The sequence below is a fragment of the Nansenia antarctica genome, assembly GCF_963989245.1.
Source record: "Nansenia antarctica genome assembly, chromosome: 7".
Taxonomy (NCBI): Eukaryota; Metazoa; Chordata; class Actinopteri; order Argentiniformes; family Microstomatidae; genus Nansenia; species Nansenia antarctica.
Genome location: NC_137677.1, coordinates 19,970,423 through 19,982,763, shown reverse-complemented (window position 1 = coordinate 19,982,763; position 12,341 = coordinate 19,970,423). Strand labels below are relative to the sequence as shown.

The following is a 12,341-nucleotide window of genomic DNA, read 5'->3' as shown; positions in this document are numbered from 1 at the left end:
AACACGTATACACACACACACGCACACGCACGCACGCGCAAGCAGACAACACACGCATACGCACACACACACACACACACGCTACTTAAAGTAGATTCTCCTCCAATACAGTGTATAAGTCCCTCAGTAATGGCTCTGTTGTCCTCTGTGTATCGTATCATCTCCATCGGTGTGTGTAGGTGTGTGTGTGTGTGTGTATGTATGTGTGTGTGTGGTATCTCTTCCTCTTCATCTGCTGGTGGAGGGTTTTTAAACGGTGGCCGTTCTGATGCTATTAGAGATTAGGATGTTAACACACTCCTCCTTCTGACTGCATCGATCCTCCTCTCTCACAGGGGAATCACATTAACGCTAACCACGTTAGCTACACGCTCTGCGTACCAGTGTGTGTGTGTGTGTGTGTGTCTGCTGGTATTGGGCAGAATTTCAATATGATGAACTAACTCACATCTCAGTCAGTTTGGCTGGGTACCAAATCCATAGAGAACGGGATGGGAGGGGGAGGAGGGGAGGAGAGGCGGGGAGGGGTAGGGGGTAGGAGGAGAGGTGGTCTGCAGTCACCATTGCAACAGTACAATATACAGACACGCTCTCCACTGTGTCCAGCATCTCAGGACAATGGAAAGTGGGAGGGCGGGGAGAGTGGGAGGGAGGGAGGGAGGGAGGGAGATAGACAGACAGACAGAGAGAGAGAGAGTTAGTTACAATTAAACACACTTATTGTACATTTACTAATGGTACACAGGTACAGGGTAGCACACCTTGCCTTTTTAGAAACCAGCAAGAGACTAAACTGACCAATAGCATGTCACCTTAACATCATATGACTTTAACATCAGTCACACATCACCTTAGCATCATATCACCTTAACATCACATCACCTTAACATCACATCACCTTAACAGCAGTCACACATCATATCATACAGCATTAACATCAGTTACATTGCAGGGTTCAGTTGTGTGGTGATAGTTACACTAAATTGAAGGGTTAGGGTAGTATTTAGGTTTAGGGTATGATATGACTAGTATTTCCAGCTATTAACAACGTGTTGCCATGCAGCTGTGTAGTAAGCTACAGTCATTACTCACATTTTCCCAAAAGAAATCAAAACAAACATTGGATTTTAACTTAAAAAGTCTGCAAGTCGGCCAAAATAATTTTTCTGTTTTTTCCAGATTATGAAAGGGTAGATTGTAGGCATTAAAATGATGTCATACATTGAAATGTGAAACAAGTTGAAGAAGTCATGGATATGTTAATGTTGATACCCTCCAAATGACCGTTTTGAGAAAACCGAGTTTTTTCACAGAAGGTAATGGGTGGGAACAATAGCTGGTTAACTCCACCCCAACCACTCCCGCAAAACAACCACTCCCCCATTACACTACCTGTCATTATCTACCTGTCATCTGTCAGCGGGGTTGTCAGCTAACCCTCAGGAAACAAACTTGTAGGTTTAAATTGCTAAATAATAATAATAATTCAAGATTCATGATTTTTTTTGCCATGTGTGCCAAAAGCTTATTACATCCATTGACGTAGGGGACGGGCCCGCAAGCGACGCACCGCGGGGGGGGGGCCCCTAACATTGGATACTGTGGTGGGTTGACGTAATTCACCCACAGAACTATGGGTTGGGAGTATTGTTCCGCACGGACAGTTAAGTGCGTGGTACCCGAGTTGTTTATTCAGTTCTACTTACTGCTTGAGTGTGTTGTTGACAATCGTTCATGTCCTTCATTAAATATGTTTTTGTTAAAACAAGCGCTGTCAATGACAACAATGTCCTGGTCTGCAGAAACAATCCCCCAGAAGGTAGTCATGGAGACAGGGTGGGGATGAAATGACAGAGAACTGGACACACTTGTTGAAATGGTAGTTACAGTGAGATATTAAGCTACAGTATTGAGGTGAATGGGCTGGAGATAACATTTTGGAATCTTGAAGCAGTTCCTTTAGTTTTTTTAAACAAGAGATCCTAAGAGATTAGGATTATTATGAATATATTTGTTGTAATCAAGGTCATGCTTGCTTTGTGGAATGTCATATGATCATTCTCTCTCAACAACACTAACTAACCACACTATTGCTTCCCAGAGAGAGAGACAAAAAGAGAGAAAGAGAGGGAGAGAGAGAGGGAGGGGGGGTCAGAGAGAGAGAGAGAGACAGACAGAGAGACAGAGACAGAGACAGACAGAGAGACAGAAAGAGAGAAAGAGACAGAGAGAAACCATGTGAAACCAGACAGAAAACCCTCTCTATCAATGTCAGACACGTCCACTGAACCATGCCTTACCTAGCCAGGCTCCCAGACCTCTACTCCTCCCAACACATACACACACATATACTGTACAACACATGGACACACACACACACACACACACACACACACACTCAGACACTCCTGTGACTCAGATGAGTGTCCCTCTGCGTTGTTGTCCCTGGTTACTGTCACTAGGGAGAGGACGGACAGGGGATTAACGGTGGAATACATTTGAATCATTTCATGTCAACCCTCCAGGAAACACACTTTGTCTGCTTGTGGTCCTCGTCGTCCAAGGAAGGGGGGTCATTTAAAGGTGTGTGTGTGTGTGTGTGTGTGTGTGTGAGTGTGTGTGTGGGCTTGGACACAATAGGGAGAGAACAAACCAAAAACATACAAAGAACAGAACAAACAACCCCCGCCCCCATTCTTCCATCCTTCCATCCTTCCATTCCTCCTCTCAGCCACAGCAGTACCTGGTCGCTTGTGGCTCGGTTGCCATGGTTTCCATTATGCTTTCTGCCTGCTCTAGTTTGAAGGACAAAGCTGTGATGGTTGGAGTTAGGAGTGTGTGTCTGCGTGTGTGTGTGTGCATGCCCGCATGCGCGTGTGTGTGTGAAACAGATGATGACGAGGGCAGTTAGGAAAGCGTCCTTTCTCCCTAACTCTCACACTTTGTGTGTGTATGTCTGAGTGTGTGTGTATTTCTGTGTGTGTGTGTGTGTGTGTGTGTGTGTTTGACATAGATTCCTGAACTCGTTGGCCTCCTCCCTCTCATTTCACTGTTCCTTGTAACGCCCACGATTCGACCCGCCTCCCCAGGGTTCTGAGCGGTACTGACAGACACGTCTGTGTGAACACTCCCACCCTCCCTTTCCACGTCCAGCATTTAGCTCCAGGCGTGTTTCCGCTTTTAAGAAATCAATAAGCAGGTTGTATTGTCTCCTCTCCTCTTCTCTCCTCAGTCTCTCCCCTCTCCTATTCATGTCTATCCTCTCTCCCCTCTCCTCTCCCTCTCTCTCTCCCCTCTCCTCTCCTCTCCTCTCCCTCTCTCTCCCCTCTCCTCTCCTCTCCCTGTCTCTCTTCCCCTCTCCTATCCCTCTCTCCCCACTCCTCTCCTCTCCTCTCCCTGTCTCTCCTCTCCTCTCCTCACTCACCCAGCACACCCCTATTGTGTACAGGAGATTATGGTTAAAGAGAGTTATTCTCAAAACACGTGTTATTGTGGGCTCTATAAACAGGATTAGCATTATGATAACTAGCACTAGTGTGTCAGTGTGTATGCATGTATGTGTGTGTGTGTGTGTGTGTGTGTGGTGTGATGTCTCATGCTGCCCGAAATTAGGCTAAAACCTCCAACTTTATTTATCTGACCTGGTTGGAAAGAGTGAGGGAGGGAGGGATGTGCTAGGAGCGGATGGAGCGGAGACAGAGAGGAAAGGAGAGAGAGACAGAAAGAGAGAGAGAGAGAGAGAGAGAGAACTTCCCCTGGTAATCTACAATCATAGTGCAGCCCTAAACTCAATCCCTTCTCTGCACATCACCCCTATTGTAAGCCTCTTACTGGTCTCTCTCTCTCTCCCTCGCTCTCTCTCGTTCTCTTCATTCTCTCTCCCTGTGTCTCCTCTCTCTCTTGCTCTCTGTCTCTCTTTCTTTTTCTCTGTCTCTCTCCTTCTCTCTCTGAGAGGAAGGTTCCTATGTGCTGTCTTGGGTCTTGGGTAACTCTCCCCAGCTCAGAGCTCTATCGGTCAGGCCTTCCGTTTCCACACAGCTCTGCCTAATCTCACCCAAAACACATCTTCTCCTTTCTTCTTCTTTATCCCTCCCTTCCCCTCTCTGTGTCCTAACCTTCTCAGTGTGAGAGATGCTAGGAGTGTTCAGTGTTAATATGTGCATGTCCGCGCTAGTGTGTGTGTGTACGTGCAGGGGCGCATTAGTAGGGGGAAAAGTGGACCTGACTACCCAGGGCCCCAGCAGGGAGAGGGCCCTTGAAAATCCTGGAATTAAAGTTTTGTTTTGTTTGTAATGTTCTTTATTTCAAATGAATTAGTGTCATAACTTATTTAAGTTTATTGATTACATCAATTGAGAGAATTAACTTTGTGCCACAGTTCTCCCAAAATATTGGAAGATCTGCGAGACCCCTCTTCGCGCAAAATGGTTTAGTCCAGCATGCGGCTCTTTGACTTTACCTGTCTGTGTGCGGCTCCTTCAGTCTATTCATTGAACGTCTGTGGCTCGCACTCTGTGTCTCGATAGGCATCGTTTTGGTATGGCAATGTATGGCACTCGCCATACCTGGCTTAAAAAACCTGGCTTTTTCCCCTGTAATTAAATCTGAAACACGTTTTGTCATTTTTGTGATTTTATCCACACAACGGTAACTCAAAATCCTCCCAGCTCTAGCCAGGCGCTAGTGGAGCGGGACATCAAGGTTTCTGCTCTAGCTAGTAGCCTTAATAGTTCCTCAATAAACAAGCCATGGAATAATGTTAAAACCATGTCCATGATCCTCGTTAATTCAGGTGGGTTAACAAACTGTATAAACGCCATAATGCTGTTGGTTCAAATTAATGAACAAGTCCATGTCATGTTGTGTTAATACAAACATGTTCTAATATGTTATTTTAGTTAACCTAACATCACCAGCGATTGTGAAGCTTACTCTGACAAGCTAGCTAGCGAACGTTAAAGGGTACAACAGCTAGTTTAAGTATGTCAACCATGTCTCTATTCTCAATCATTTCTGTAATAAGTGTACCAAATTGGGGCCAGTAACACTAACTTGTGAGTGAGTAAGTTATATTTGTGTGCAAGCATGTTTTTGATATTGTCAATCGTCTCACTTTTAATAGGTGAGCTGGTAACACAAATATGCCAGGGAAAAACATCTGTAATGTTTTTGTTTTGAATGAGATTGAACCAGGTCCACCTGCTAGGAAATATGTAGATTACTACCATTTGTACCATGAGATTACTACATTAGATCACCGTATTCATTACCTTAATGTCATGTAAGTCAATTGTATAGAAACAACTCACTAAAATGTACTATTGCCAGTGTTGGGCACGTTACTTTAAAAAAGTAATTATTTATAGTTACTAGTTACTTATCCCAAAAAGTAACTGAGTTAGTAATTGAATTACTTCATTATAAAATTAACTAGTTACTAGGGAAAGTAACTATTGCGTTACTTTTTACCACGGTGCAGTGGGCTAGCCGTGGTGTAGAGCTGACAAGTTAAGGTCAGTCAGCCAAATGTGACAAGGAAAAGCTTACCCACTGCCAGATTAGAAGATAAATGTGCCATCTAGGGGAAAATAAGAAAATAATTTGGATTTTTTTTCTGATCTTTTCATATTTATTGCACTTCAATAGACCACAATTGGTAGACATACTGTACTTCTAGTATTTTCTTCATTACAAAAGTAAACATTTAACAATTTGAAGTGCTTTTAAATCTTTGTAGTGTAAATTAAATAAATCAAACTGTCACACAACTTCAGATAACTGGTAGACATACTGTAACTTCAAGTATTTTCAACACAACAAAAGTAAACAGTTAAACAATATGAAGTGCTTTTAAAGTAGTACTGAAATCCATCCATACACTCCTTCCTAACACTCATCCATCCATGCATGCATCCATTCATCCAGCCAACCCAGTCATCTAACCATCCTAGCCATTAAACCAGTGATTGTATCTTAAAAGCAGAAGCTTTTCAAACTTCTGGTCAGAGAGCCTGTTCCTCTTTGGAGTGAAGACGAGCTTCCCCAAGCTAAACAGTCTCTCTACGGGGGCGCTGGATGGAGTGGCTGCATTGTATTTAAGTGAAATTTTCTTTATCCGTGGAAATCCATTAAGAGTGTCCATCCCTTGTCCTCCTGATTTGAGATAATCCACACATTCACTTTCAGCAGTAGCAGAGGGGTCATCCTCATCCTCAAAGGAAAATAACTCCTCTATGGCTGAGTCAGTGAGTGTTGGTGTGCTGGTAGTACCTGTTTGCTGGTCTTCGTCTTGGACACTTTTCCGGCACTCTGCCAGCAGACTTGCCTTGGCCTTATCCTTCCTGTCCTGTGTCCGCAGCCAACGTAGTTTAAACCTGGGCAGAGTCACAGCAGCCAAGACAGCATTGTCGCTTTCCAGCACCTCTGCAAATCTTGTTTTGATTGCCTGAAATGATACATAATGCAAAGAGCATATTATACTGACTGTCACACACACAAACAAACACACACACACACACACACACACACACACACACCAGCTCTCCCTGCTGCAGGTGCCGGTCTCCACCTGCAGGTGGATCACGGACTTCCTGACTGACAGGTCTCAGCGGGTGAAGCTGGGGAAGAGCATTTCCAGCTCCAGGTCCACCAGCACGGGCTCCCCGCAGGGCTGCGTCCTGTCTCCAGCACTATTCTCCCTTTACACCAACAGCTGTGTCTTCCGCCACCCCTCGGTCAAGCTCCTGAAGTTTGCAGACGACACCACCCTGGTGGGCCTCATCTCCGGGGGGGACGAATTTGCCTACAGGGGTGAGATCGAGGGGCTGCAGAGCTGGTGCAGTTTAAACAATCTGGAGCTAAATGCTCTGAAAACAGTGGAGATGGTGGTGGACTTCCGAAGGAAAGTAGCCTTGCCCCCTCCCATCACGCTGGGAGGTACCCCGGTGGCCTCCGTGGAGTCATGCCGCTTTCTAGGCATGACCATCTCCCGGGACCTAAAGTGGGAGCAGAACACCGAGGCCCTCACGAAGAAGGCCCAGAAGAGGATGTTCTTCCTCCGGCAGCTGAGGAAACTCAGGCTGCCGAGGTCCATGATGGTCCAGTTTTACACGGCCATCATAGAGTCCATCCTCACCCACTCCATCATCACCTGGTTCCCTGCTGCAACGACCAAGGACAAGGCCAAGTTGCAGCGGGTGCTACGTTCAGCAGAGAGGGTGATCGGCTGTCCCTTGCCCTCCCTCAACTCCCTGCATGACACCAGGGCTCTGAGGAGGGCAAGGAAGATCATGGCAGACCCCTTCCACCCCGGCCACGGCCTCCTCACCCTGCTTCCCTCTGGAAGAAGGTTGCGGTTGCCTAAGGCAGTGTTTCTCAACCCTCTCCTCGGGGCGCCCCAGCCGATCCACATATTTGATCTGTTCCACCACCAGCACACCTGATTCAACTAATCAAGTCCAAATCATAATTGCTTTGGACTTGATTAGTTGAATCAGGTGTGCTGGTGGTGGAACAGATCAAATATGTGGAGCAGCTGGGGCGCCCCGAGGAGAGGGTTGAGAAACACTGGCCTAAGGCACTGAAGGCCCGCCACAGGCTCAGTTTCTACCCCTCAGCCGCCAGGCTGATAAATGACTCTGGCTTCCCCCTCCCCCCCGCCCCCAAGTCTGCCCAGGACTGAACTGGACTCACTGTAAAAACTCTGCACTGCACTTTATACCGCACTATCCAATGCACTGTTGTCTGTCCTGTGTTGTTGTTGTTGTGTTGTCCTGTTTTTTGACACGTGAAAAAAGTATAAACGCACTTGCTGTGGTGACGAAGCAAATTCCTATATGTGTAATGCATAGTAGCAATAAACGTTATCTGAATCTGAATCTGAATCTGAACACACACACACACACACTAATAGCATTACACATTAACCGTATTTAAAAACTTTTCATAATGTATGGATGCATTTAATGTATTTAAAGATAAATACCCCGGCTCGCCAGATCCAGATATGGCCGAGGCACACGGGAAGCGGCATATTGGCCGGCCGCTTCCGAGGGCGGTATAGGAGTATTTCTGGACTAGGATCCGTCGCGCAACACCGCCCCCTGGGCGCCGGAATAACGGTACTGGGCTCGAGGAGCCAGTCAGCCTAGTCTGCCTGGCGGCCTCCTCTGGGACTGCCGGCCACGGGGTCGTGCGGCGGATCCTATGCAATAGGCAGGGGATAATTGGATGCTACGTTGGGTTAAATTGGCTACCAAATTGGGTGAAAAAGGGTTAAAATCTGAAAAACAAAATAAAAAAAATAAAAAAAGATAAATACTAGTTCTTACCTTGACAACAGCCTCTGGGAGGTCAACAAGGATTTGCAGGCCACTCTTCAGTTCCAGGGTCTTGAACATCAGTGTCTCGAGCGTGGGTAGGAGTGTGCCATGGAAACAGTGGTCTTCTCCCTGAAGAATGTCTAAGGCCACTGTTAGTGGCTTCATTACACTACAGTACTCCCTGATGAACTGATGCTCTCGTTCTGTGATGGCTTTCAACCCGAACTTGGAGGAGATGGTGTTCAGCTCGACTATAGGGATCTCACAGATTCGAACAAGGGCATCATAGAACGAGTTCCATCTTGTAGTGCAAGGGACTGGCAGCTTCCTTGCGATGACATCATCCACGGTCTCTGCGGCCACCGTTGAACGGCTAGCCTTGTTCCATAAGCCTGTGCATTTTGTCGTAGCACTTCTGTATATTGCTTTTGCTTCTGGTCTTGACAGTAGCCACTTGTCAACATCAGTACATGAAACCAGGTTTAATGTGTGCGATGCACATCTCTGATGTGGCGGCAAAGTAATCACAGCATCATCATCACCAACACTGTTTTGCAAGACATCATTAATGTTCATGAAAGTCACCTCATCCTCATCCTCCCCAGAGTCATCCTCCTTGGCTGGCTGGTACATTTTGAAGGCCTTGACGAAATTAGAGCCATTATCCATGACAGTTGATGTTATTTTGTGGGATATGCCATAGGATGAGTGAATGTAGTCAAGTTCAGTTGCAATACTGTCGTGAGTATGACGCCCTTGAATCGTCTGCATGCCAGGGCTGCTTTCCTTCGTTCCATGCTATGTGGATGAATCCAATGCGCGGTCACGCCAAGATAGCTTTAATTATGTGCAGTCCAAATGTCTGCAGTTGTAGAGACATATTCTAACTCTTCAAATTTATTTTGGAGCTCGGCATTCATTTTGGCGTACTCGGCGTCTATATATTTAGAAAACGTCTTTCTGCATGGCGGACCGGCCCCTCCTCTCGCCGGTATTTTGGCAATTAGGGCTCTGAAGGAGTCAGAATCAACTGTTGATAACGGAAGCATGTTTTCAACAACATACCTGCCTATCATTCCGTTCAGTTCAGTCTGTGTCACAAGTTTTTGTGGAGCTGACGCAGAAAAATCCAGCTTTAGCTGCTTGGACGGCGTGGCTCCGTGTCCTTCTTTGTTAGCGGAGCTCACGTTAGCCACACCTGGCCTGCTATCATCAACGGCTTTAGCCACTAGTTTTGTAGAAGCGTGTGCCGTTGAGAGATGCTTCATTAGATTAGAGTTGCTTACAACGGACGTGGACAAACATTTAGCTCCGGGACATAAAGTACACATCACATGTACGTTTTTACATTTGACCTCAATGAGGTTGAAATAGTGTCTGTACTTCCACCGTGAAAACGCCACGTTCACCTCAGAACACTCGGGACTCGCCATTGCTGCGTGTATCTCTCTGATAGTTTGAGTGTGTGTGTGGTGCTGTGCGCGCGTGTGGTTTGTGTGTAGAAACATCCGCACAACACTGAACTATGGTTGGCTTACCATGACATTTTCTCTACCATACCCAATCATGATCACTTAAGCGGTTGTCTCGCCCCTCCCCTCCCCAACAATCAAAAACACCTTTGCAGCTGTGACTGAGGTCGGATGACAATGAGAAGCTTCAGTAAAGTAACTAGTAACGCGCCGCATTGAATTACCGGTAACAGTAACGGCGTTATAACGATGGAAATAGTAATCAATTAGATTACCCGTTACTGAAAAAAGTAACGCCGTTAGTAACGCCGTTTATTCTAACGCCGTTATTCACATCACTGACTATTGCACAACTGATTTGAAGAAAAATTCCACTCCCCACTCGGTACCTTGCCATATCTTGGCTTTTGATGAAATGACACCACTGGTCTCATAGCCTATTGGTCTCCTATTGCTCTCCTATTTAACAATAAATGTTCTATATCAAAATATGCATGAGAGTCTGTAAGAGTCTCTAGGCACAGAGGGAGGTCGACACAGAGGAACAGTTCAACAAAGATGTTTATTTAGCGCACCAAGTTCAGACACGCCCCTTGGCGTGCTGCAGAGAGTCTTTTCTCCCACTCTAGTAATGACGTTGATACGTCCTGGACAGCGCACGGCTGGCTACGCCCGTCACGCTCGGCTGTTTGGCCCCCCTTTCGGGTTCTGCCCGCTCCACCCCTCCTGTTGGGATCTGCTCGCGGATGCTGCACAGCCTCTCTCTTTCTCTCTTTCTCTCTCTCTCTCGACCGGTTTTCACCGCCTCCTTCGCTCTCCCGAGGGAACAAACACACACAGGTTAAATAGACCAGTAGGATAACGAGTCTGACCACTGACACCTGTCCGCAATCAGCTCATTATCCCCCTCCAACGACATTCTGGCTCCCTCTGCAGGCCAGAACGAGCCATGCTCCCCACAGAGTCATGGATCAATAGAGGAAAGGGGCCCACAGAGATGTATAAGGCCCAGAACTTTGTGACATGCCCCTGTGTACGTGTGTGTGTTTGTGTACTTGTGTGTGTGTGTGTGTGTCAGCATCTGTTTTCTAATGTACACATTCCACGCAAGTCTCTACGTGAAATGAACGATAAGACCGTACTTTTGTTTAGAAAATGGACTGGACTGAACACTCATCATACCACACGTGACATCATATTCCACAGCTAACAGGAGGGCGGACGGCGGACTCGGAATTCCTAACTTTGAGTGGACTTATTTTGCCACCAGACTCTCCTGAACATGCTGAACAGTGACGACCAGTGTGTGAGGGAGATGGCTAGAGCCTCACTGTTCTTGGACTTACGGAGACGCAAGGTCCCCATGGCGCGTCCATCAGAGTCTAGTTTCCTGGGATTTAAGAGGAAAGCCAGTGGAAAGTTGGACACTCACTCCCCAGGATTCGGAGTGTGATCTGACTGGCCTGACCTCAACGATCTCTGCGGCTGGAACAACGTGGCCCTGGAGTGGGTGGGGTCGAACTCAGTGGCGGTGGCTGTCTCTGAGGAGATCATCACTGACCCCAGCATCTCAGTGAGGGCAACCGTTAACATCTGTGGGACAGATCATCTTCTCCCACCAGTCAATACCCGGGGACACCTCATGATGGCGCTACGACAAAGACAACGACAGCACTGGACTGAACTGAAATTGCAAGGGAAGCTGGCATGTCTCCCTGCTGCTGATCACTCTGTCTCTCACGCAGTGTTCAAAAGTGTAACTCTTGACGAGTGTATTGTCACCTTCACTTTAAAAGCTAGGCTGCAGGTTTTACCAACAAAGCTTAACCTCTCCATCTGGCTTCCTGACAGTCATAGCCCACACTGCATACATCACAGTCACCAACTTAGTCACCATCTTAAATGGTTGTCATGCATATAAAGGGCTCTACATATGTAGGCATGATCGAATTGTGGATCTGATTTCAGAGGGTGTCATTTCCATATTCAGGCCTGCCGCAACGCTGTACAAGCACTCCACTGTAAAGCCCAGCATGTTCAGTCTGTGTAGTGACGAAGAGTCATTAGAAGTGTTCTCTAATATTTCAGCAAACACCCCCGATGTTGTAATTGTCAACGAAAATCACAGGGAAGTGCTTATTCTAGAAGTTGGCTGCACCTTTGACCATAGCCTAGAGGAAGCCTTTTCAACCAAAATCTTGAAATACCAACAGCTGGAGCAGGCCATATCACAACTGGGTTACAGATGTCAACTTTTAGTTTTCATGTTTGGCAGCCTGGGCCATGTTCATAAGTCTGTTGTTAGAGGCCTTCAAATGGCTGGTCTACCTAAGAGAAGGGCCAAACAGTTAGCAAAGTATTGCTCAATATCTGCTGTAATTGGTAGCCGCTCAATGGAGAAGGCGGTGCTTCTTGTACCCATGAGCTGGATACTGTCTGTTTTACAGTATTGATACTGGATCTGTCAACCCACTGGTATCATCTGGTGTGAATAACATCCTGTGTGTAGCAGAACTGGTTGTTGGCTCAGCACTATTGTAACAGATTG

At 46.6% G+C, this 12,341-nt stretch overlaps 1 protein-coding gene across 1 annotated transcript in view; it reads left to right on the top strand.

Moving 5' to 3' along the window:
• Positions 1–11,246, top strand: part of LOC308162480 (metalloendopeptidase OMA1, mitochondrial-like) — a gene marked incomplete at both ends in the record, with an annotated part of 24,819 nt that extends 13,573 nt beyond the window's left edge. The window contains 2 exons of the mRNA XM_080536630.1: positions 10,730–10,826; positions 11,064–11,246. Coding sequence (XP_080392756.1) covers positions 10,730–10,826; positions 11,064–11,246 — 280 coding nt within the window. The remainder of the gene's footprint in view (positions 1–10,729; positions 10,827–11,063) is intronic.
• Positions 11,247–12,341: the final 1,095 nt, after the last annotated feature.